The 25,940-nt window shown below is 47.3% G+C and overlaps 3 protein-coding genes across 4 annotated transcripts; 1 reads left to right on the forward strand and 2 right to left on the reverse strand.

Annotated features, from left to right (window-relative positions):
• Positions 1-164: 164 nt before the first annotated feature.
• Positions 165-3,788, reverse strand: LOC107321828 (torsin-1A-like). The gene is made up of 5 exons (XM_015879191.2): positions 3,497-3,788; positions 3,050-3,315; positions 2,388-2,563; positions 2,168-2,295; positions 165-1,516 (listed from the first exon to the last, which is right to left on the reverse strand). The coding sequence occupies exons 1-5, from the start codon at positions 3,771-3,773 to the stop codon at positions 1,266-1,268; spliced, it is 1,098 nt and encodes a 365-aa protein (XP_015734677.1). The 5' UTR covers positions 3,774-3,788; the 3' UTR covers positions 165-1,265.
• A 115-nt stretch (positions 3,789-3,903) lies between these two features.
• Positions 3,904-8,981, reverse strand: C17H9orf78 (chromosome 17 C9orf78 homolog). Its single transcript, XM_015879195.2, has 9 exons — positions 8,845-8,981; positions 8,603-8,662; positions 7,381-7,432; positions 7,117-7,187; positions 6,858-6,935; positions 6,240-6,437; positions 5,624-5,760; positions 4,770-4,868; positions 3,904-4,405 (listed from the first exon to the last, which is right to left on the reverse strand). The coding sequence occupies exons 1-9, from the start codon at positions 8,922-8,924 to the stop codon at positions 4,314-4,316; spliced, it is 867 nt and encodes a 288-aa protein (XP_015734681.1). The 5' UTR covers positions 8,925-8,981; the 3' UTR covers positions 3,904-4,313.
• A 25-nt stretch (positions 8,982-9,006) lies between these two features.
• USP20 (ubiquitin specific peptidase 20) lies at positions 9,007-25,687 on the forward strand. Of its 2 annotated transcripts, XM_015879190.2 has the most exons (25): positions 9,007-9,134; positions 9,954-10,049; positions 10,194-10,297; positions 10,638-10,691; positions 11,190-11,252; positions 11,395-11,508; positions 12,079-12,175; positions 12,360-12,429; positions 12,992-13,105; positions 13,912-13,990; positions 15,333-15,756; positions 16,647-16,784; positions 17,792-17,904; positions 18,329-18,501; positions 18,831-18,925; positions 19,335-19,368; positions 19,814-19,859; positions 20,112-20,292; positions 20,450-20,576; positions 20,687-20,856; positions 21,464-21,545; positions 21,951-22,059; positions 22,443-22,545; positions 22,794-22,865; positions 23,668-25,687. In XM_015879190.2, exons 3-25 carry the CDS (start codon positions 10,217-10,219, stop codon positions 23,826-23,828), a joined length of 2,700 nt encoding a protein of 899 aa, XP_015734676.1. In that variant the 5' UTR covers positions 9,007-9,134; positions 9,954-10,049; positions 10,194-10,216; the 3' UTR covers positions 23,829-25,687. The 2 variants fall into 2 exon arrangements, with proteins under 2 accessions (XP_015734676.1, XP_015734675.1); XM_015879189.2 differs by lacking the exon at positions 9,954-10,049 and having other exon boundaries at positions 9,008-9,134.
• Positions 25,688-25,940: the final 253 nt, after the last annotated feature.

Genomic DNA, 25,940 nt, shown 5'->3' on the forward strand with positions numbered 1-25,940 from the left:
GTGTTGAAATCTTAGCAGCTATTCCTCTTTTAATTTCTTCATAGGGAAAACTTGGTGATGCTGCATCTCACCTGGCTTCAGCCAGACACGCTGCATGCTCTTTATGAGGAGTCAGGGTAAGAAATGGACATCGGAATGCAATGCAAAGGAGAGCAGAAGGCAGCTTAGGAACACGTTTCTGGTGGGAAGAATTTATTGTGAATAGAAACTGGAATGCAAAAGGCTGCAGTGCTCACGTTCAGAAAGAAGTCTGACAGGCTGCAGTCACTTCAGGGGATGCATTTCACAGCTTTTCCATATGCATTTGGATCCATCTTCATCCCAAACCTCAAAGGCATAACAGCAATGTGAGAACAGGGAACACCCTGCAAGCTGCCTTCTGAACTCTCCACGCAGGGGAGGAGAAACCTCTTCTCCAGTTCCTGGGTGTAAGATCAGCCTGCACATGTTTCCCATTAAGTCACAGTGTTTCCAGCTCACCAGGCACAGCACACACTGCTCTCCTAGGAAGATCACACCTTGCAGAGCACGTGGCAACAACTCCATCCAGCAAAGAAACAACCCAGAACTGGGACCAGCTGCAGTGATGAGACAGCCAGGGATCTCTCAACTCATTTCCTCTCCCTACTAAATATGAAGTCCTCCTACTGAACACCATCGACACCAGTTTCATATCCTTAACCGTGACTCAAAGAAAGCCAATTTATATGGCTGTTTTGAGAAAGACATTCTTTCCAACGCTATGCAATACCAATATATACATAGATATTAATTACAGAATCTGCCCTTTCTGCTGGAGCCCAGTTAGCTGAGAAAATCCACATCTCCTGCTTGTAATGCCATCAGAGGAATGTCCCCACACGGGCCCATTGAAGGCTTTCACAAACAGGGATTTCAATCGTGATTCTCTGTATTGCCAAGACAACTCCCACAGGAACCCAAACAACCACAATGTGGTCACATCCCCATCCCACCGTCCATACCAACAGCCCTGGGGTTCTGCTGATCCATGTGGGAGAAGCCTTCAGCCCCATCCGAGCCCTCAGTTCACAGTGCAGCTCTTCCTGGCCTTGCTGGCACAAGGAGGACATGCCTGGGAGCCGTGATTAGTGACAGAATTAAGATGCAGAGATGCTTCTGCTTCTTTACATACCGGTTACAGCAACGTTCCTTCCATTAAAAAGTGTTTACTAATGAAATGTCTTGGGTTCTCCACTTCATGATCAAGTTAAATTTGCTTCTTTGCAGGTTGCAGCAATAAAGCCTTATAAGTCATAGTAATAATCCAGCTTTGCGTCCACAGTTTTGCATCCTTTATCTGAATAAATCCTTTCCTCTCGGGGGAAGTAGGTCATCTCATCTGCTACTCTGTTTAAAATGTCTTCATCCACAGCATAACCACGGGATTCCACCTCAACCCTGACACACATTTTCACATGTTTGTATTCCAGAGGCAGGAAGGGAACAAAGTAGTCGATGAGATTCCTATCAATCAAGGTGCTGTGCCAAAATCCACCTACGAAAGGAAAGAGAAAGGCTTTGTTACTGCTCCTCAAGTTGAACACAGGGGGGTGAATGTCACAGCTCCTGCAACACACCTGGAGGGATCCACCTGTGTTTCTTAGGGCCCTACAGAGCACAAGTCAATCTAAAATTAAGCCTATTCTCACACTTCTGCATTGTCTCAGACACACAAACATGGTCTGCTGGATCCCTTCTGAATGACTGCATTTAAGCCCTGCTCCCCACATGCTGCTCTCACAGCCTCACCTCTCTCACTTAGAGAAGTTCCAATATTTTTCTGTTATCAGCTCTCACACACCAGCTTGTCCAGCTCCTTTTTCCCCCAGATCTTGCACCCAGCCTCATTTCTTTTATTTGCTTTCTCTTTACCATATTAGTACATCAGTAAACACACAGCACAGAACTCCCCTAATCCAAACGTAACCCACAGCCATCAAACAAGCTGCACACAGGTGTCCTCAGCTCTAAGGCATCACAAGAACTCTCCCATTGGCCACACATTGCACGGTGGCTCCAGAGCCCAAAAACTGGAGACCACATAAAGCAGAAACCTCTTCCATGAAATACACTGTGTGCACTGATGGCTGACTATCATTTATATGGGACTCTGACTGTGTCAAAGCTCAATTTCAGCTCTACTCACTATTTCTGTTATTGAAGACAGACACAGACAGCGCGTTCTGCATGTCCGTGAGCTGAATATCTTCCCTCGCCTTCCCATTCCTCCAGAAATCAAGTGCCACCTCTGTTATCTTTTCAGCTCCCGCGTTGCTAAGAAAAGAGGAAAACAAGGGTTGTAACTGAAGGTAGTTTTAAAAGGCGCTGTGTGCACAGGACAGCAAACCCAATGAGGTGCTCCTTACCTGAGGAATATGAAGATGGCTTGTCTGTACGACACCCCATCCAGAAGCTCATAATAGTCCAGAAATGGTTTGATGGCATCAATGAGTCCTGCGTGCATTTTGTCCATTTCATCAAATATGAAAATTGACCTGGGACAGATGCTCACGTTTCCTCGAATCCATGATTGCAATTGGTCCTGGGTGGCATAAAAACAGGTGCAGCTGAAAGGGTTTGCATTGAAAAGGCAGAAAACAGGACACCCAGAGACAGGATGAGATGGGCCTGAACTCCCAAGAGAAAGATATTCCTGAAACCACATTGAAAAGGAAAGGACACATCAGGACAAAGGATGAGCACCAGGAGGAACAGCAACACAGAGCAGAGCCTTGTGGAGCACTGAGTGCTTTAGGCAGCACTTTGGTCCAAGCACCCCCCAGCATCACAACTGCTCTGTTGGACTCACTGAGATCCCACCTGTAGCCATTGGAACAGGCAGAAGCAGAATTCAGTCCTCAGCCATTAGTTTGAGCCATCCAGAAATTATATGAAGACAACGCTTAAAACAAGGCACGCAAAGCAATGCTGTGCTGTATCATGAGATCCTCTCACTTAAGATCTTTGAGGTCATCTCTGCCCCTTTGCAGCCCACCCAGCAGCACCGCTGCCCTCCTGCCACCTTTACCTTGTAGAGGTTGATGCTGTGAGCGTGAGGGAAATGCAGCGTAGCCACAAACTGATGCACATAGTTACTCTTCAGCCCCCTCTTATAGATGCTCTCAGCGATGATCTTGCTGACAAAGTTCTTCCCTGTGCCCGTCCAGCCGTGCAGGGACAGAGCCAGCGGCTTCTTGGCCTGGCTGTTGCTGAGGAAGCCCCGCACGGCCCTGACCACCACCTTGCTGACCAGGTGCTGCCCGAACAGCCTTCTGTCCAGGCTCTCCTGTAGGGCTGTAGAGCACATGGGACCGTTAACAGCGAGCAGAACATCAGCGCCATCTCAACCCCATCTCATCCCCCATCCCAGCCCCCATCTCAGCTCCATCTCATCCCCCATCTCAACCCCCATCTCAGCCCCCATCCCAGCCCCATCTCAGCCCCATCCCAGCCCCCATCCCATCCCAGCCCGCACCGTTGGCGACGCGCAGCTCATGGCGCTGGAGGCAGCACTCCCTGAAGTAGCAGTAGAGCCTGGGGTAGGAGATGATGCCGGTAAGGGCCGATGCGGCGGCCCCGGCGATGGCCAGCCCCAGGCTGATGGGCTCCACGGCCCGTGATGGCGGCGCGAGGAGCAGCAGCAGCACAAGCCCCGGCACAGCCCGCCGCCATCCCTGCTGCACCTTCATGGCCGGCACGGCCGCTTCCGGTCCGCCGCTTCCGGCCTGATGTATAACTTCCGCCGCCGCCATCTTGAAGCTGGGCAGAGGCGGGGCTGGGCGCGGCCATGTTGGGCGGAGCCATAGGGTGATAGACATCCAGTCGAAAAAGGGATCAAACGAGTGATGTGGGCTGTCCACAACTCCATTAAGAACACATCCATTACAGTGCCTTAAAAGACTTTTATTAAGCCCCATCTCTTGCTTTCAGGCTCCTTCACATCACCCCCCTCCAACCTCCTCCCTGCTAACACTGATCTCTGCCCCTTCCCACTCCTGAAGGGCTCCTCCTGCTTTTAAAGGAGATTTGACTTGTTTTTCCTCCATACAGAGGATCTGTAAAGTCAATTTCATCTTCCCACTACAAAAAGTCTCGCCGTGAAAGCTGACGTTATGATAAAATAAGCTTTATGATGGAAAATAAAAGTTATATACAAGATTTTACCAGCCAGAGTTCACAAACAGATCGACAAGAGCACAAGGAAAGCTCCTCCATTCCTGGGCACTGACACAAGATCCACCATGAGAGATGGGGAGAACAAGCAGCTCTGCAGAGCCCTCAGCCCACGTTTATCAGTAGCGCCGGTTCATCTTCTTGAACTTCTCATAGTGATAATCATCAGTTGCTTTTTCATTGGGTGGACGTTTGCGATTTGGAGGAGAACCTTGAGAAGGAACAGAGGATCAGCACATTTCCAGTCCTTTCCCTGATGACATTACCTAAACTTGAACCTTATGAACTCCTGTAAAGCCACACAACTGCCGTCCCTTGCTCTATGAAAGGCTGTCCTTCAGTGCTCCCTAACCTCGCTTCCCTTGCCATCCCAGCTTTCAGCACACCCCTATCAATCAGCTTGGTTAATGCATTCTGGTGGTGACCTTTGCTGCTCCATCTAGAGGTATCACTAAACAATCCTGCATCCAGCTGGTTTCCTATGGGACCTTGCACAACAAAAGAGCTACATCTCTGTATGAGACCCCAACACATTCCAGTACCTTCCCTTAAGACACTTCAGATCAGGAACTTACGCTCAGGTTCTGGCCTTTCTGTATCCCCCACTCTCAGTGGACGGGGCTTTGGCTCTTCTTTATTCCTTCTCACCGGCGCGTTGAGCTCCTCGTGATAAACTGAAGGAAGGAAAACATCAGGTAGAGTATTTCAGAGTTGCATTCTTCACACAGATGTTCTTCTATGGCACTTACTATGACTGATCTTCAGGAGAAACCACAGAACCTCACGACAAGTGTTCCAGTAATTGCTTTCTATGGATAGGATACACCATGTTTCAGAGGCACTATTTCATCAGAAGTCACCCAAAAATGCTTAATTTCCTTCAGAACACACAAACCTGACACCAGATCACCCCTGTAGGTGCGGTCAGACATGGTAACAGGCTGCCTTTCCTCCAGATGGTTGTGGTATGGGAGGCTCTCCCGGAAATTAATTCCTATCTCCTGTCTACTAAGATCTATGTTTGCTTGACCACCTGTCTGCTTTGGCAGCCTGCAAAATGGATTCTCTCAATTATAACCCATCATTTATAACCACAGACGAGGCAGATACTTCCAACACACGTTCAAGGCATAACTTAAAGAAAAAGAAAGCTTGAAATTTATGAGGAACTGTCAACTGGGAGTTCAAGAGCAGAAAGTTGGGTCAAAAGTAATAAGTCCTTTTCTATGCTGATGGATTGGGGGAAAAAAACCAAAAGAACAGGCAAACCAGATGGGGCCTAAATGCACATCCCAGAGAAAGAAACCAGACAGCTGCTTGTGTTGATACATGGACTAATTTCTCCTGCACAAACTCCATCTCAACTGACTGCTTTTCTCTAGCAGAGGGGTGGGTCATACTGGGGTCAGGACAACCACATGAGACTTACATCTGTTGTGCTGGACATAGTTAACAGCCATGTTTGTGGGAACAAAGGAAGTTTCGCTGTCTTTCTTCTTGTTCTGTTGCTCTGCCAGCAGTTTGGCCTTGGCCTCTTCAGTTGAGATTATGTTCTTTATTTTTGCACTGGAAGAAAAACAAAGAACAGTAGCAGGTAAGTAACAAGTCGTTCAAAACAAATGGATTTGCATGCATTAACAGTGCTCGTATTGTATTTGGTCTAATTTTGGTTAAGAGGCTGCAGTGCTATAGAAATCCGATGCTTAGATGGTTTGTTTACAAGGTAAAAGTGAAGCACACATCCTATTTCAGTGCACAACATACACTGATAAACTCCAGAGAGCTGCTGACTGCAGTAACAAAAATGGAAGTGCCTCTTCCCAGAGGTCACGTTATCATACTGCGCTGGAAACCTACTGCTGTGTTTAATTTAACATGCAGTGCTAAACACCCCACTAATCCAGACGAAGACTTAATCCCATCACAGAGCCAGAAGGGGGGTTGTAGAATGCAGCCACACCAGTGCTCTGCTGATCAGCAGCTTCCAATCACGATGCTCATCCCTGTAATTCAGGCCTTAACTAACAGATCTGTGAACAACGTACTCAATTCCCAGGTCCACTTCAGGGATGCCACTCAGCATCTGGTTGGACAGCATCTCCTCAGTCTTCTTGGCAGAGGAGACACGGATGTTCTCCGGCAGCTCATACAGAGAGTCCTCAGCGTTCTTCAGCTTCACCTTCTGTTCTTCATTCTCCACAATTCCTTTTCTCTTCTTCAGCTCTGTCTCAATGTATTTCATCCTAAAGAACGATCCACGAGGGAGATGTGGTATTTAGTTCTGTTTTCTGTACCTAATTGCTGAACACAGCTGCACTGCTCTCCCAAAGGCTGAGAGAGAGAAATGAATCCAAAAGCAGTCAGCTAACATCAAGAACATAAAACAAGATATCTGCAGCTCTGATCAAGGTCTCCCAAGCTCTTCCATAACCCATCAAGGAAGGCTGCTGCTGGAATTTAATACCATTGTACTGGCTGGTTGACTGGCATCTCCCAACTCTGTGCATGAAAATGCCTTCTCAAGTCTAGCAGCCAGAAGGTGAAAAAGCAGGTGAGAATCAAGAAGTTGTTCTGAGACATTCAGTATCCAAAATAATACAGATAAACTGAGAGGACACCCAGCCCAGAGTTCAGCATCACAGACAACACGCAGCTCAACTCACATGTCAGCATCCTCATCCCGTCTGTTGGTTTCAGCTGAGAAGGAAGTTCCCAAGTTCAGATCTTCCTCTTCATTAATCCTAAATGAAAACCACACCGTTGCAGTTGTTTTTTGTTGAACTAATTTGACAAGCTAAGGTAGCAGCAGCCAGTGGAAGTGCAATATATTACATTCTTCAAAGCAGTACAATTTTTGGTTAATTTATTGCTAGCTGGGACTTCTAGTCCAGGGAAAGACCTTCAGAGCTCATAAGCACCCACCTGTCCTTGCCTCGTTCTTTCAGTTTCTTCATGTCCACCATCCCCCCAGATTTTATCTTAAATGGGTCATCCTGTAATGCAAGATAAAATACAAAACCCTGAAGCTTCCCTTTAGTTTAAGGCTAGTCTTCCAAATCTGGATAAAAACGGACAAAAAGCATTAGGCTGCGAGAAGCAGAATCCTACAGCCATCAATTGGATCACACCAACGTTTACACATCATTACATCTTAGCAATAAAGTGACAAAAGTATCAAGCACTTACCACAAGTGTCGCTTCTTCTTGCAACTTCTCTCCCACAAGCAGAGCTACAGCACTGGTTAGCCATAAAGAAAGAGACAAAAGGAAGGAAATAGAAGGAAACGTGTTACCAACAATGCTGTCTTTCTTTATCCTTCCCTAGATCAAGCAGCAGGTCTCAAACACTTGTATTAATACTAAGCTGCCATTTTTCCTTGTCCTTCCCTATGGGTAGACGAACTATCAACGTCTTGGGAAGATGAGAAGTTCAGGCAGAGAGATTTTAGTGCTTTACAGTGAATCAGCAAAGGAACAAAGCTGGTTGTTGGCGCCCATTTCAACTACTGCATCAGCTGATCAGTGATGCTATATGAAAGAGAAGGAAATCAGAGAGAAGATATAAAAGGGCCCCCGATAAACCTACTGCTCTGCTACGTGAACCGAACAGAAGCAATCTAACTAAATACATCCCATGACCAATTCCAATCTTAGTCTATTTTTCCATAGTTAGGATACAGCACAGACTCTGCAGGCTGGCAGTGCTTTCCTGCACCTGACTCACCATTCACACCAATGTTTTCCTGCACTCACAGAATCACAGAATGACCCGGGTTGGAAGGGACCTCAAGGATCATGTAGTTCCAACCCCCCTGCCTGGCAGGGCCACCAAACATACACCTTTACTAGATCAGGTTGCCCAGGGCCCCGTCCAACCTGGTCTTGAACACCTCCAAGGACGGGGCATCCACAACCTCCCTGGGCAGCCTGTTCCAGGGCCGAACCACTCTCCTAGTAAAGAACTTCCCCCTAACATCCAACCTAAATCTTCCCTCTTTTAACTTAAAACCATTTCCCCTTGTCCTGCTATTGTCAGCCCTTTCCAAGAGTTTACTCCCCTCCTGGGAGTAAGTTCCCTTCAGGTACTGAAAGGCTGCAATGAGGTCACCCCGCAACCTTCTCTTCTCCAGGCTGAACAAACCCAACTCCCTCAGCCTGTCCTCATAGGGGAGGTGCTCCAGCCCCCTGATCATCTTCCTGTCCCTCCTCTGGACCCTTTCCAAAATCTCCATGTCTTTCTTGTACTGAGGGCTCCACACCTGGACAAACTCACCATTCACACCATCTTCAGGCTTAGACACAAACTCCTCTACTCCCTTTGGCACAGGGAGAACATGGAGCTACTTCTCCATAAAGCAGATGGGTGCTATTACATGACAATACCAGATAGAACCTTCACAGCCCTTACCTCACCCCATTGGGTCTCTTCCTCAGGCTCTGCACTTCTTTGGCTTCCTCGAGCTTTAACCTGCAGAAAGAAACCCAAACCGCTGCCCTCAGTACTCAGTGCCTCTATTTGCTTTAATTCACTTTAATTCCTGCAGTTAAACACCAAATCTACGCTGGTTTTGCACATCAATACCTGAACCACATGGCTCCTGCGTTTCCCTCAGCTGAGGGAGGCACACAGCCCCCATCCCCTGCGCTCACCTGACCTCCTCAGCCAGCTGCTCATCCTCCTCATCCTCCTCGCTCTCCTCCCTCCGCCGTCTGAACGCCCTGGCAGCCATTTTTCACCCCCCTCCCTCCTCTCTCTCTTCTTACGACGCCATATGATGACGTCTATTCTCCGTTCCGACGCCGTACCGCAGCCTGGCAGGCCGCACCGGGCGCTGTGGGCCGCCCCGCCCCGCCCCGGTTCTACCCGGTGCCTGCGGCTCCGTTGGGCCCCAGCACCGCCTCCCATCCAGCCCTACACACCGCAGGGTCGGGCCCAGCAGGTGAGAATGGGACGGGGGGGAACGTTCAGCCTGGGGTGGGTTATCCCCGGTAAAAACGCTGGTCACGGCTTGTCCGGCTCCGTGCTGCCCGTAGGCCCCACCGAGTAACGGGGGATTCGTTGTGTAACGCCGGGTTTGATGAGCGATGCTTGGGAGCCCCGCGGGCTGCAGGCGGTGAGGAATGAGCTGAACGATTCTTGAATGAGCCCCGTTGTTGCTGGGAGCTGAAAGTGACGTTTTTCGGTTTATTTCGCAAAGGAAAAGGCCGGGAGGGACCGGCAGCATCGCGGTGTTGGGCTGGGAACGGGGCTGTGTGATCTAATGCCGTGGGATCTAATACAGGCTCAGGTGGGGGGAGCTGAAGAGGTCCCCGATTTCGTTTAAAAACAAGGGTTTATTTGATTTTTCTGGGTGAGGAAATGGAGAGAGATGGAAGAGCAGACGTGGCACTGATAGGTGGGATTTAGAGCTGGTTGTGCTGATGTGTTTGGAGAAAAAGACTCTATTCTGATGCACTCACAGAGCCTGAAAGTGTCCCACTTTTATGCGTCAGTCACTGTGCTCTTATTGCTTGTCTTCTAAATCCCTGTTACGTGGCAGCCTTTCCCTTCTCTGTGCAGCTCCTGAGCTTTCTCAGTGCTGTTAAGCAGCTCATCCCAGGTGCTGCCTGCAGTCACTGCTGTGTTTGCAGTGCAGGGATGTGATCCCTTCTTCCAGGTCTGCTTTGTTCCTTCAGTCCAGGATGGCTGCACAGACCCTGTTATAAGACTATCTGTGGGGTTTGTAAGCACACAGCTGTGAAATCCTCTGTGCTTTCAGTGCTGGGCTGTGTGAGCGGCGCAGAACAGCTCCATGCATTCATTGAGAGTTGTTCAAAATCCACCTATTGAATGAGCAGTTCCTGAAACACTGAAGGTGGGTTATCAGTTAAAGGTCTTCTAAGCCCAGTTCCCTCTTGTGGAGCTTCATTTAAACAGCAGTCATGGTTTTAATGCCCATAGACACCAGTATGGTGGGCTGCTGACTGTAACCAAACAGAACTGCCTTTTCTTGTCCTAGGAAATCACCTTCCTGCAGTGACAATGGGGGATACGAGAGACATCTGCCCTCACCTGGATTCCATAGGAGAGGTGACCAGAGATGATCTGCTGCTCAAATCCAAGGTACGGGGTGTTCTGGTTACCAACCCCTTCTCTATTTGCTGTACAGAAGAGGCAGAAACTCTTTTTTCCACCCTTGTTGTACCTTGCACGTGGCCCATCAATAAGCCTTTGTCAGTCCCATCTGGTGCATTTCGCACTGACGTTTTATCCTGCTCAAACACGCCACTTATCTAACACACACTGCAAAGCGTGGCATTGGAAGCATGGATTTAAGCAGTGCATTGAGCTGCAGGCGGGGGAGGCCTGTCGCATTGAGAAGTTTCTCACTGCTGAAGGATGGGGTTACTTAAAAGACAGACATGCAAACAAAGCTTATTTTTTTATCATTGTGAATACACAGGGAACTTGCCAGTCATGTGGAGCTGTGGGACCAAACCTCTGGGCTTGTCTTCAGGTAAGAACAGCTTGATGTTCGTGTGCATGACACGGTGGGATTTCTGTTCAGTGTATACAAAGAACTGTATTGGACCAAACAAGAAGGGATGGATGCAAATATGGGTGAACACAATAGAAATATCCGCTGCAAGGGGAAGCTGCAAGAGTGAGAGCTCTGAAGATGGTGTTTGGGGCAGAATGGAGTGACAGAGGGTGTGTGGGTGGGCAGGGGCAGTTTGATTTGACATTGGAGTGCCTGGACATTTAGTCTGGTCAGATGAACCTGTTGGAGCAGTTGTCTTGGAATGAGGACTTACGTGGGTGCAAACTGATTTCAGGTTTTCTCTGTTAAATTAACCAATTCCAGTCATCTGCCTTATTCTAAGCCCTGCAAAGAAAAACAGTTGAGTGGCAAGATCAGTTCTGAAGCTGCAGCTGTAGGTGGGGTTGGGGCTGCAGACTGTTTTGTGAAGGGTTTCATTTGGTGTGCCATTGTAGTTTTGCTTTCTCTCACTAGATCGGGTGTCCTTATGTTGGCTGCGGGGAGTCCTTTTCTGACCATAGCACCCTTCATGCACAGGTAAGCTTTTCATTATGGTCCATCTAAAGACAGAGAGAGCTGAGTTATTCCTGTTACCTAATCCTCTTATGCCTGAATTTAGTCGTTCTGCACTTCAAGTTGTCCCACCATTCAAATCATTACTTCACCTTTTTATTTCTAGGCCAAAAAGCACAACCTGACAGTGAATCTGACCACGTTTCGGGTCTGGTGTTATGCCTGTGAGAAGGAGGTGTTCCTGGACCAGCGGCTGGCGGCGCACACGCAGTCACCCTCGGTAAAGTTGAGTGAAGCAGTGGGTGTGTGTCAGCCTGGCAGGGCTCAATGCTTGGCAGGCTTTTTATTTCCTTGTTGCAAAATTAGCTAAGAAGTTGCTCAGGCTGCTATTGTGGTAGGAACTCTTCCAACTGAAGGTGGCTGCCTGTGGTCAGAGGACCAATAGCTTTGCTTTATAGACTCTCCATGCAGGAAGGCTTCCAACGACTCGAATATCCATTTTGATGTTTTTCTTTAACCTCTCCTGGCTTCTTATATGGGCCATCTGGTTCTGGTAGGAGCCACAACAGCTGTGATATCTTCATTTCAAATAAAAAATCAGCTGTCAGACTTCAAACGTGTCTACTTGTGACACTGCATGTTCCCAGTGCCTCTTCCATTATTAACACTGGAAGCAGTAGTGGTGCCATTTCCATTCTCTATATGCATTACTGAGAAGGGTAGGCAGTACAACTGGTTCTTCTGAGTGTGCCATTTTAAAGGCTGGCTGAGTTTACACCTAAGATACTTCTCGCAGCTCGTCTTTTGAAGGAGGACTCTTGCTGATGGTTATTTTCTGTCTTTAATCTAGGATTCTCCATTGCCTGCTCACCCTCTGAAAGCTGTTCCAATTGCAGTGGCTGATGAAGGTGAATCCGAATCAGAGGACGATGACTTGAAACCAAGAGGTAACTGCATGTAGTTGATGGAAGAGCTGTGAGGGTGACTCTGCAATCTGTAGGACCTGCACTGAGAGGGTCCTAGCAGCAGAGTGCAGAGCCCAGAAAGGGTCACATTATCTTCCCATTGGGAACGAATGTAGAAAGCAGCACTTCTGGAAAGTGTTTCATGCTTCTCTTGTTTGTGCTTTAGGCCTTACTGGAATGAAAAATCTTGGGAACTCCTGCTACATGAATGCAGCACTTCAGGCTCTCTCTAACTGGTAGGCATTAGGGCCTTTAGTAGAGTCTTTTACTACGTATCAGCAGTAGCACCTCTGATCTGACACCTTCCTTAGTCGTGCAAGGATAAACCAGCCAGGCTAGCTGCAGAAAAAGGAATATGAACAATGTAGTATTTAGGAAAACAGAAGTTCTGCAGTAGGAAAATGGGTGAATAGCCAACTCTGTGGCTGTGTGTGAGACTTGTCTCTAGATGAATGCTGGAAGTAAAACTCCACCATGACAGAAGCATGTTTGCCATGTGAGAAAACATGCAATCTTTCTGTTTTCCACAGTGGTATCGTTCTAACAACTCACACTGTAAGATCTTCATTAGCCATTCTGCTGACAGCTGGTTTCAGGATCTCTGTGCTGGGAATTGATTCAGATCAGCCTTCTTTGTTCATTTCTAGGCAGAAATCAAGTCTGCATCTAGAATCGCTTCTCCCCTTGACTTAAAAACAAGCATGCTTTCAAAAAGGGATGCATTTAAGCTTTGATCAGTCTTTCAATAGAGGCAGAGGAGCAATTTCTGTGCTCTGAATCCTTGTTGTTGTCTTGCAGCCCACCTCTCACACAGTTTTTCCTGGAATGTGGTGGCCTGGTCCGTACGGATAAAAAACCAGCACTATGCAAAAGTTACCAGAAGTTGGTGTCTGAGGTTTGGCATAAGAAACGGTGAGTTGTCACACTATTCTCACGTGTATAGATTTTGTATTTACATTAGTTCTGAAATATGTTATCAGCAAAAAGAAATGGTGCCTTCAGGGATAGATGCATTCCCTTATCTGTGATAGAGATCTGACACTGAGCTTATACCAGAAGATGAAAAACACAAGTGACTTGTTGAGAAATGTTTTCTATTGGTTCAAACTATAGACTGGTGTAACACAATGTAAAATAGCTCAGCTCTATTGAAATTTAAAGATATTAGTTGCAGAGAACAGATAAATTGGGGAAAAAATCAAGCCAGGAATCTGAGTGGCAACGTGTGTTTGCTTTGTGTTAGTCACTAATAAGGGATAAGCAAGATGCAGAGCAGCTCTGTGTGTTTATGCAGCAGGCTGAAGCACTATTACATCAATTTCATATTGGTTTTGACTTGCTTCAGTACTGGTTGGTCCCTCACCAGCCCACCTGTCAAACATGCTGCTGCAAAATCAAACCACGTAACCCACTGCCAAACCCTGCTCTGGGGAGAATCACTTGAGACAGTTCCAGGTGTGGACAGAGCTTCAAGTTAAAGCATGCTCTAGGGAAGGTTCTCTCTGGAAGGAGAGAGTGAAATGACTGTGAGAAGTTTTCTCTCTCTTGGTTTCTCTATCAGCTCGGTGATGTATAAATTAAGTTCAGGCTTTGCAGGTGCATAATTATCTTGGGTCCTCCTTAACCAGTTACCACACCCTGTTCTGTTCCTTATTACACAGGCTCCAGGCCTGATAAGCAAATTAACTTTTGTTGTTTTTTCCTCCATACCTAAACAGGCCGAGTTATGTCGTTCCAAGCAGCCTGTCTCATGGAATTAAACTCGTCAACCCCATGTTCCGAGGCTATGCACAGCAGGTGGGGCCTCAGTGAAAATTCAACATCATTCCAAAGATGGTGGTTTTCCCTTCCTGCAGCAGTTCTGCTTTGTGATCAGGGAGAGGAGTTAGAACTGGGCTGTCACACTTGTTCTACGTTGGCCTTAGTGATCTGACAGAGCCCTCAGGTGGGATTCAGACCTTGCTGTTACTGCATCAGGGCCCTTCCTGTGTCAGCTTTCTCACCTCTAAATTGTGATAGTGAGCTCCTTTGTGAAGGGCTTTGAGACCTATTGGGACATGCCACGTAAGTCAGGTGTTATTCATGTTAGAGCTGGGAAATCTGGATCCATTTGTATGAAGAAGTTCAAGATGCCCACGTTCTGTATTCTTTCTCAGAGGAATTGCAGCTAAGTAAATCATGCTGAAAGATAATCTGCTTTTCTTTGAGGTTTTTATCATGGCTTCCAGTGTTTATTCGTAAGAATAAAATGTAAACATCAAACTGTGTTTGATTAGAAAGTTTACAAAAGAAGTGACAGCAGACAGCCTGTCTAAACTGCGGTGCTGACAGCAAGTCAAAACAGAAGATAAAAATAATGATTAATGAAAGGCTCTCTGTATTTATCTTTGATGTCAAGTATGTTGGATTGGAAAAGTCAGCTCTGAAGTTGAAAGCAAGGCAGAGCAGGCTGGAAGTCAAGCTTTGTTAGAGAAACAGAAACATCATAATTATCTCTCTGAAGTTGTCAAAATAGCAGATTGCTCCCCAGCGGGTGCTTTGAAGCCAACATATCAGTTCTTTTACCGTGCATTTAAATTTAGGAGCTTGCTCCTTGACTGTGCAGTCTTTGGCTTCTGGTCCCACTGTTTGTTCATTAAAGATTTTAATCTGCCCTCTGTAAAAGAGGGATTCCCATAGGCAGAAGTGAGCGATCCTGAAAACTGTTGTGTGGTTCAGAGTGGGTTCTCTGTTGGCTGCTGCCTCTTATCAGTGGTAGTGCCCTGATAAATAAGGTCATAGTTTGGGTTTTGGAACTAGATTATCTTTAAGGTCCCTTCCAACCGAAGTCATTCTATGGTTTGCTTGTTGCAGTGGCTGTCTGGCTTTCCTCAGCATCTTTCAGATGAATACATTTGGATAAAAACTGGTTCTTTTATCATTTGGAATTAAAGACACTTGCTGAGCAGACATGCCTGTTGATAAATCTCTGTGGCACCCTCTGCTTTACAAGAGTCTCCTCATGTCGCAGAGGCTGATAACTTTTGTTGGCAGAACTGAGGCTGTGAATGGAGCCACCTCTTTTTATTTTTTTTGGCCTTCTTATTTGCCTGAATTCTGGGTGGATGGGTACTAACACGGAATGAATCCTGTCTTCAAGGACACTCAGGAGTTCCTGCGCTGCCTGATGGACCAGCTTCATGAAGAACTGAAGGAACCAATTGTTACAGAGACACGAGATTTGGATATGGGTGACCAGGACGACAAGCGTGAGGGTGACCGAAGTCCTTCGGAGGATGAGTTCCTCTCCTGTGACTCAAACAGTGACAGGGGTGAAGGAGATGGTCAAAGCCGGACCACGGGGAGCATGGCAGAGACAGAGTTGTTGATCCAGGATGAAGGAGGGAGAGGGATCTCTGAAAAAGAGAGGATGAAGGACAGAAAGTTCTGTGGCCATCGGCGCAGCAACTCGGAGCAGGTGGATGAGGATGCAGATGTTGATACCACTATGATGCCAGTGGATGGCAGAGCCTCCCCTGAGGTGCTCCCAGCTCCCCGTCCTGCCAGCCCATGCAGGACACCAGGTATGAAACTCTTCCAGTGATGTTATTTGTGAGAAGACGTGCTGTATTCCTGCACTGAGTGCAACAGCAGCATGTAATGCATGTGTTCCCTCAGTGGGTCTCAGAAGATTCTGCATCCAGGGCTTTCTGCAGTGTCCCTGCCAGCAGTTCTGCCTTTGTGCACAAATGGCTTCTGTAAGAAGAAAGAGCAAACTGGGGAGCTCAGCCAGGCTGGAGTGCTCAGAGAGCTGAGTGCTGCCTGCATCCTAAAGGCAGCGGTAGCTGTCTCTGCCAAACCTGAAGAAGTGATATTTCTGTATTTTCCTAGCTGAGAAAAAGGTTTTATGAATGTATTTGGGTTTGTCTAAAAGGCTGGCCTGGGGAAATGTAGGCTGTGAGAATAGATGTGGAAGTGGCTGTTGGGTAATTTGGATTATGGACTTTGTGGGGAGAAAAGGGTGATGCACAGTTTGTGGGTTTCTGTATCTCAGGGAAAAGAAAAGAGCAGCTGTTAAGACGTAGGTGTGGAGGCACCTCAAACTGAACATATCCCATCTTTCAACACTTATCGTTATATAAGAGCCTAACTCTGCCAGCTGGCACTGAAGGCAGCAGTGCTGTTTATGTGGATAAGGGATACAGGAGCAAGCTGTAAAACCTAATTAGTCACAAGTGTGAAAAAATGGTGGATTGGTTGGTGCTTTATTTTATAGCTATTAGTTCTTTATGCACTCTTATCCATGCACTGAGGGTGCTCTATGTACTGTGTGAGAAGGACAGTAAAGACTGAACTGTGAGTGCTGTGAAAGGTTCTGTGCTGGAACGCAGAGCTGGGCTGACACTGACTGTAACAGCTGGCTTTCAGAATGGATTTTCACCTGTGCTCCTCTGCTTTCCTTTTTTCCCAACAGAACCTGACAACGACGCCTACGTGCGCTGCTCCTCTCGCCCCTGCAGTCCGGTCCATCACGAAATGCACTCCAAGCTCTCCAGCAGTCCTCCTCGCTCCAGTCCTGCCAGGCTTGGACCTTCCTATGTACTCAAGAAAGGTAGTGCAGGGCAGTCAGACCATGCTGGGAGGAGGAGGGGTTTGTTTGTAGAAGAGAGAAAGAACAATCGATGCTCCTTGATTAGCAGTTCTAAGCAGTGCTGGAACATCAGTGCTTTTTAAAGTCATAGCAGGCAAAGTCTACAGGAAACTTAGAGGTAAAGTCAGGGTTTGGATACAACAGCTGTTCCAGTATGCTTTTCTACTGGAGCATGAAATGATTTCCAAGTATGTAGTTGCATGCTGTGTTATTGATGGAAGAGCTATGAAGTCTCAAACACAGCTCTGTCTCTTCAGGGGAGTGTGGAGACGTGTGAACATTTGTCTGCCATGCTTACACTTACTGTGTGTGACTCAAGGAGCCATAAAATGATGTTACTGAGGGAGAGCTTCTGGGCTCTTTGACATCATGAGCTCACAGCAATAGAATTAAACTGCAAATATTAGCCTGGTGCTGGAAGCATTGTTAGGCCTGAGGGCGGAGCCTGGCTTCTGTTCTTGTCAAACTGGCCTCTTCATCACAAGCAAATTGCAGAACAAAATCTCTCAGCATTGCAGAGCCACCAAACACAATGGCATGTACTTACACCATTGTCTCTACAGCTGTTCAGTAATAACATTCTTTCCAGAACTGTGCCCTGGCCTCTTGGCTGAGGTCAACACAGCCACAGATGTTCTTGCCTGATGAAAAGCACTCTCTCTCTGCACGTGTGCACAGGGAAGGGGGTTTGTTAAGCAAAACTGTGTGCTTGGCCACTTGCTGCTGTGGAGTCTTTTCCAGCACAAGACAGCATAGAAATATGGTAAATGCTAGAGGGGATTAATAAAAAGACAAAGTACACAGACAGGCTGAGGAGAAAGGAAGTTAAGTGTAAAGCTTAGGGCAAAACATGGTCCTGAACATGCAGGATCAGTGCTTGTCTTGTGTTTTCATTGTGTGTCTGTGTGACTCTGCTTTAGCCAGGAGACAGAAAGTGTTGCTACGTGATGTCTCTGTGTCTCTTCCAGCCCAGGTTCAGGCTTCTGGGAAAAAGAAGAAAGAACTTCGTTATCGCAGTGTGATCTCTGATATCTTCGATGGCTCCATTCTCAGCCTGGTGCAGTGCCTCACCTGTGACAGAGTGAGTCTCCTGGTAGCTGTTGGTCAGAGAGCAGACTTCTATAGACCTTATAGACCACTTTTTATTTATTTACGTATTTATTTTTGGCAATGAAGCTTTCTGTTTCCATACTGTGGGATGCAGCACTGCTGAAATGTTGGCAGGTGGGATGTGTTTGAGACCTGCCGTTCCAAGAAATTCTCAGCCTCCATAGTGATGTTTGCTTATCTGTGCTACTGATTTGGTCTAGCACTGTCACATTCACATCAGAAAACAGATTCCAACTGAAAGCCCTCCTACTTACAGTAGGTAAGAAGAACTACCCTGAGCAAGTTGCTGTTACTGCCAGGTCAGGTTTCTGCAGTGATAAAACTTGATGGAAGTCAGGTCCTGGATTTGTTACATGCACAGGAAACCCAGGCCTTTTTCTCTTGGATATTTCCAGGTTTCTACAACAGTGGAGACATTCCAAGACCTGTCACTCCCAATCCCAGGGAAGGAGGACCTGGCCAAGCTGCACTCTGCCATTTACCAAAGTGTGCCAGCTAAGACAGGGACGTGTGGGGACAACTACGCCTCACAAGGCTGGATTGCTTTCATCATGGAGTATATCCGGAGGTGTGTTCCCTGTGCGAGGGCTCTTTCTTCTGAGGTTTGCTCTGCAGTTTCTGCTGTTTCTCTGCTTCTCTCATTGCCCTTGACATCTCTTGTGCAAATGATGATCCCTCACTTCTGCTTTTAGCTCCATCATGCCCTCTGGAGCATGGAGTAACTGTGCAAATTACTTCCAGATTGAGCAGTTACAGTAGGAACATCAGCTTTCCTGTACCTCTGGGTGATGAGCTTAGAACCAGCAGCTAAAAGAAAGCCCATCTGTTGGGGGTTTTGTAAGCCAAAATGTCCCAACTGTTTCCATGTAACTCTTTCTCCTGATCCCCTCTCTGTAGATTTGTGGTGTCCTGTATCCCTAGCTGGTTTTGGGGTCCTGTTGTGACACTGGAGGATTGTCTTGCTGCCTTTTTTGCAGCAGATGAGCTGAAAGGTGAGTTGTATGCATGTAGGAATATTTCACAAGCATTTTGGGGGCACATTAAATCTCCTAGAAAGCCTGCTGTAGTATTTATTTCGCTTAGTAATGAAACTTGACAGTTTCAGTCAATGGCTTTTTAGCCTTCCTAGCTTCTTCACTTTCTCTGCCCATTCCATAAGCCTTAGAGGACTTAAACACTTAGGTGTAACCACTTACAGTGGTGGGCAGTACAGATTTTTCTGCTAGTTGATTGCATTCTCCTTCCCACCATTATTGAGGGAAATGCTCGTTTTGATCTCTTCTCACCCTGGCTTCCCTAAGAATCCACTCAGTGTAATTTTCCTGCACGGGATGGAAATGTATCAATTCAAGTTGTGTGCTCTGAGTAAGTGCATAACAGCTTTCTTCTCTTCATCCATAGGGGACAACATGTACAGTTGTGAAAGGTGTAAAAAGTAAGTCTGCATTATCTGTATGGTATTTCTGGGACTTCGTTACTTCATGCTACTGTTAAACATTGTGCTGCATCCTCTCCCTGGACATCTCTTCTGCTGGGTGTTGTGTAAAATCTGCCTTTCCTTGCAGCAGAGTTCCAGTCTTGAGAGTTCACTGATGTGGGCAGGTAGAAAAAGCGCTGGTTTCAAGGTGGGAAAAGAGACAAGAAGGGTGTGAATAGGGATGTGGGTTGGCAGCTATTGCACTAGAATGAAGAGGTGTAACAAACTGCTCTTGCCATGCCTCATTTGATAAGGGTGTTGCAAGGAACCTGAATGTTTTGCTGCTGAAATCAGGATCTGTCTTGAATTTCAAAGTGAGCAAGATGCAGCCAGCCAATTGCTCTGCCTTTTGGTGGCCTTTGCTTGAGCATGTTCTCACAGCTGGTTTCTCTTTCTCCCTCAGACTGAGGAATGGAGTAAAGTACTGCAAAGTCCTTCGGCTACCAGAGGTGAGTGACCTTCACTCTTACTTTTCATTCAGCAGACACAGTTTGAGGAGGTAAAGAGTGTAGAGGTAGAACTGAAACAGCAGTTTGTTTTGGTGGCAAAGCTCTGTGTCTAGACCAGAGGGGATTTTTGATATGCCAGCAGGATTCATATCAGGCAAAAAACCCTTGCAAAGATAAAGTGTACACAGAGAGTCTTTTGGATCAGGACACCCACAGCTAAACTGCTTTTGTATTCTGTCTTTGGTCTTATAGATTCTCTGCATCCACTTGAAACGGTTCCGGCACGAGGTGATGTATTCCTTCAAGATCAACAGTCACGTCTCCTTCCCCTTGGAAGGGCTGGATCTGAGGCCTTTCCTGGCCAAGGAGTGTGTCTCCCAGATCACCACCTATGATCTACTGTCAGTCATCTGCCATCATGGCACAGCAGGCAGTAAGTCTCTCTTGTGAATACATGGCAGAAGTGAGCCAGAACAAGAAGAGTATGAGCAAAGCACAAGTGTGTTCCAGGGCTGGGCAGCAGCTCTTCTGGAAGAGCCTGAGTTTCATCTGCACCCTGAATTTCAGCCACGCTGTGTTTGCTGTTACAGGTGGGCATTACATTGCCTACTGTCAGAACGTGATCAATGGCCAGTGGTACGAGTTTGACGACCAGTATGTCACTGAGGTCCATGAGACTGTGGTACAGAATGCAGAAGCCTATGTCTTGTTCTACAGGTGAGCAGTGCTCTGCATGCAGCAGTTCTGTCCTGATTGCAGAATGCTTAGAAATGTGTATAGAAAACTAAGAGTTGAAGAATTGCTTTGTTTTCCTTTCCCTACTGAAGGAAAAGCAGTGAAGAGGCTGTGCGAGAGCGTCAGAAAGTTGTGTCCCTTGCCAGCATGAAGGAGCACAGTTTACTGCAGTTCTACATCTCTCGAGAGTGGCTCAACAAATTCAACACCTTTGCTGAGCCTGGTCCCATCACCAATCACACCTTCCTGTGCTCTCATGGAGGTAAGAAGGTGCTGCTGAACCCAGAAAAGCAACTTTCAGCTCTGCCTTCTTGTTTTCTGGTGCATGAGCAAACACTGTATTCCTGTCACAGCTCATGCTGTTGTAGGATCTGCTTTGTTGGCAAAAGCTTCAGCCCACTCAGGGAGAGATGAGACAGTTGCCCCATTGTCCTGCTGATCAAATGCCTTGTGCTGGGAAACAACAGTATTCAGTTCTCTGCTTGTTTTTAACAACGAACCTGTAGAAAGCAGAAAAAGCAACGTTTATCTGCGTTACCCCTATCAGCAAGGTTGGCCTTCAGTGTTTGTCTGGAGAATGGAGCACACGCTCCTGAAGGGACCTGATCCCACATTTTTACTGCTCTCTTCCATCTCTCATGCCTCAGAACCCTCGTGTTCCTATATTCACAATTAGGAAGGAAGCACTTGATTAGAAATTGTCACCTTGAACTGAGAAGCTTCCACAGTCAGTGAACTCTTGGGTGACTTCCATTAGTAGAGGAAGCAAATGCTGGAATCGGGGAGTTTTCAGTAAGGAAGATTCGTCTTTTTGCTGTTTCTGCGTTTAACCAGAATTCTGTTCACTCTCCTTCTTGCTTTTCCTGCAGGGATCCCTCCTAATAAATACCATTACATTGATGACCTGGTTGTGATTCTGCCCCAGAACGTGTGGGAGTATCTCTACAACAGGTGACTGGCCATTTCATTCTATGTCCCGTTCTGTTTTCCTAGGCAGTCTTGTCATTCTGGGGTCTCTCCACCTTAGGCACCATCCAAGTTATAACACCTTACCATGGGGCACCTCGAGGGCACGCAGCACTTGGTGTGGTCTGACAAGACCCATGTTAGGTAGAGCCCACTAATCTAAACCAAAACGAGCTGTATCAGTGCATTGTCTTATGACAATACTGTGACAAAAAACACAACAGTGTGTTGCAGAAAATCAATACTGTCCATTCAGAAAAGAGCTGCAGGTGCACCTCCGTCCTCACTGTCTGGAGTAATGTAAAAATCCATCTGTGTAGGATTCAGGGCTGGGAAGCACTTCCATTTTCCTACAGTTCTTTATTCCCCTCCCTCTCTTCTTGTGCTCAGGTTTGGGGGCGGCCCTGCAGTGAACCATCTGTATGTGTGCTCCATTTGCCAAGTGGAAATTGAAGCACTTGCCAAACGCAGGAGAATTGAAATTGACACCTTCATCAAGGTTTGTATGGGAGGGATTCAGAGGCAACGGAAAAGGTTGGGGGTGGGAAATAGAGGCCTGTTGTGGATGGGTAGTGGTGGAAAACTCTTGTCATTGTTTTCCAGAATATGATTTACAGGAGATAGATTGAGGGGTTCCCCAGAGCTGTCAGTGTGGGGAGGGGCAGCTGGAACACAATAATGCTGCCTGTGGATGCGTGGACAAACAGCGTTGAAAACCATCCCAGTCTCTTGCCTGTGCTAGTTAGTGGAAACACATGGTGGTGGGATTCTTCAGGATAAGGGGCTGTTCTGAAGTGTGGCCAAGCTGCTTTATAGCTAATGGAAGGGGCTCCTTCAGCAGTGACTGAATCTTTTCTGCACTTCTGTTCCCTGCTCTCCCAGCTGAACAAGGCTTTCCAGGCAGAGGAGTCTCCAAGTGTCATCTATTCTATCAGCATGCAGTGGTTCCGTGAGTGGGAAGCCTTTGTCAGAGGGAAGGATAATGGTAAGAAGCCAGAGATTGCTGGAGACTGTCAATGCTGGGAGGTAGAATGAAAATAAATTCATTTTTAGGTGTCCTCCTCAGTAAGAACTGCACCTGCTGGGTACAACTTGAGGCTGCACAGGGTCTGGACAGCAACCAGTCCCCTGGATGGGGCAGAAATAATGAGGACTAGCATGGGAAATGATCTGAATTGGGTGGCAGCGTGGAAAGCGCAGTGGTTCTACATGTGTTTGTTCTTCCTCTCACAGAGCCGCCTGGACCAATTGACAACAGCAAGATTGCACTCGCAAAAGCGGGTGGCCACATGCATGTTAAACAAGGTAAGGCATGTGCTGCTGTCTTGTGTTGCTAAGAGTTGAGGGAGAATATTCCACTCAGTTCTCCATTGGCAGGTCCCACACGACCCAACTTGCTGACATGATTTAGTGCAGTAAACCCTGCAGTCCCCCATCTCCTGTTGTTGTTATTTCCACATCTTTCCATCATTTCCCTTTGCTCACTATCGTAGTCTTGCACTTATCTTTACTCAACATCTGCTGTGGTCCAACTGCCTGGGCTGTCCTCACTGCACCGCTGGGCAGATGATGATTGCATCTGTATCTTGGTTATCTCTCAAAGCAAATATTTCTGCTCTCCTCCTCTTCTATAACCTTCACAGCAAAGATCTTTGCTTTCCCTGTGTTTTACTGTGGCCACTTTAAATTGTTCCTCCTGGGACAGTTTGAAGGAGCGTTTTCTGTAGAACCCCATCTGCCTGGGGGTGGCGTGTAGCTCTGTTCTGTCAGTGCTCATGTTGTGCTGTGTGTGACCTCAGTGGTGGGGCTCAGTTTGAGGATGGGAAGAAGTGACTGCAGCAGAATCCCACAGCTGTGGGATGAAGTGCTATGGAGCCTCAGTGGCTCCAGCAGCAGGTGGCACTGCAGAGGGCTGGTGGGAGCACTGCTGCTATGGCTGCATGGCACCGAGCTGTGCTTCATTTGGACACTGCAGATCTGGGCACCAGGCATGCTCTGCTCTTCTGGTGCAGGGGGAGGTGATAGGGGATGATGTCCTCCGTGATTCAATGCAGCAGCCCCTCCAGCTGATGGCTACGTGTCCGCTTATTGCTGTTGTCCTTTTCAGGTGCTGATTATGGGCAGATTTCTGAGGAGACGTGGATTTATTTAAGCACACTGTACGGAGGGGGCCCAGAGATTGCTACCAGACAGAACGTGGCCCAGGTCCAAGAAACAGATAACCTGCACGGGGAGCAGAAGATTGAAGCAGAAACCCGGGCTGTGTGATGTGTGCAGGACGGGGCAGGGAAGGTACGGCACAACTGTGTGTGCGGATGGATGGGGAATCCTGAGGAGTCCAACCTATTCCTCTGTGTGGTACTCGAAGGCGTGTGCAGCTCCCACCAACACCCTGGGGAAGGCAGGTGTCCTTGGCCATCGTTTCATGCAGGTGATATAAGGTGGTACTATGAAAGACCGGGAGAAATCAGTTTCTCTTTAATTCATATTTGTAGCCTCAGTGGGAAAAGAAACTGGTGGTGAGATTGCAGGTGGACTTCACTAGCCTGTGTTTTGACCTGAGCCTCTCCCTTTGCTTTCAAGAAATCAGCACTCTCAGCTTGTCCTCAGTAAACTGATTCTCTGCTCCTCTGCAGGTTTTGCTTTCGGCACTTTCCTTTTTTAACCCTGTATAAAGGTAATGAGATGTTATTTATGTTTCCACTAAGCAGCGTCACAACTAGAGAAACCTGTTTATTTGAAGCTAACTAAAGCCACGAGGTCTCCTGGTAGTTTTGTGCTGCTGGTGCACGGTTGTCACAACTTCCCAATTTTGCTCCTTATCTCATTGTTCCAACTTCAGCTGCAACTGAATAACTTTGAAGTAGTCTGTTTCTTTCTCCCCTGAATTTACACCTTCACCATCCTGGCAGGATTTTCTATTCCTCGTATCTGATTTCATGCATTCAGCATGTTTTCAGAGAACAAAGCTGGAGGACGAGTTCTCCTTCCCTCAGTACTGTTTCCCCTTAAGCTCCTGGCAGCTTGCTAGATATGGGATGCAGCCTTACAGGTTAGACTCAAAGCTGTTCAATGGGCAGACTTCTTTGGAGCAAGACACGGGACTTTGTAAGCCCAGGACCCCTCCTCAGAATGACCCTGCTGTCAGCACAGATCTGTCACAAGAAAGAAAGGATGAGTGAGGTCAACAGAGCCCTGCTCAGGGGGCAGGGCTGGGGAAGGTGCCTGGCTGAGCAGATCCAGGCTGCTGGGGTGGCTTCAGGAATGAGCTGCTTTCTGCAAACAAGCCTCCACCTGTGTGCTGAGGTCGTTTAGCTTCTCAGTACAGATGTCCTTTGTGTAGGCAGTGGCTTGTTTAATGGATAGAAATAACATGCTCCCTCATCAACTGCTGCTGCTGTAGCTGCGGACTATAATAACAGCCAGCAGTGAGAGGCTGGAAGACAAAGGAGTCTGAATGCTAGTTAGTTATCCCAGCAGGGCCATTCTTAAAACATTCTTCTTTCACCTAAGACAAGGCCATGGCAAAAGGGAGCATCTCTGCGTTTCAGTGAGCTTCAATGGCATCTCAGCAGGGCAAAGCTGGCGAGGCAGAAGTGACCTCTCTTGGGCTGAGGACCAAAACTGTGCATTCATCAGAGCTGGAACCTGCCTGGTTCCACAGCATCACATCTGGGCTTGGAGGCCCATGGAAAAGAGAAAGGAAGGGAGGGCTGTGCTTTCACTCACAGGTAGAGTGCGGAGAAGAACGCAGAAGAGTTTGAAAAGGAAAAAAAAACGTGGCCTTCAGATTTTTTTAGACCAAAAGATTGCTGCAGACAGCAAATCCTTCTTTAAATAAATCCTGTAAATGGTTCGGCATGTTAATTTCACTATCTTGTTTATTGGATGCCTGTATGTGCCCAAGGGGAGGTCAAAGAATGAGCCGCTGTTGGGATTTCTCATTGTTCTCAGCTTTGTTCACCACTGCAGCCTTCCTGGAAGCTGCTGCAGAGCCTGTAGGGCTGCATGTCTGTGTTGTCTGTGCCGTTCAGAGGATGCTGTACAGATCGTAGTTAATACAACTGTGCTTAAGTGTTACACTTTGTGCTGAAAACGTGTTACAATAAATATATGTGCATCCAACACGCTGCACGACTGCTGTCTGCCTGCAGGGCCTGAGCATCTGCCAGCTAACTCCGGGTAATGAAAAAACCCAAAAGAACACCAAAGCTTCCTGCTGCCACAAGGCTGTGCAGTAAATCCTTCCCAGCACTCCACCAACTGATCCTGCACTGTGTCAGATGAGGGCGCCTGCTCCCCAGGCAGCCTCTGTGCACACAAAGCCTTCCTGCTCACCATGGTTCAGCCAAGTTCATCCCAGAAAGCTGCACTGGCTGG

This window comes from Coturnix japonica, chromosome 17, assembly GCF_001577835.2.
Source record: "Coturnix japonica isolate 7356 chromosome 17, Coturnix japonica 2.1, whole genome shotgun sequence".
In the NCBI taxonomy this organism is placed as follows: Eukaryota; Metazoa; Chordata; class Aves; order Galliformes; family Phasianidae; genus Coturnix; species Coturnix japonica.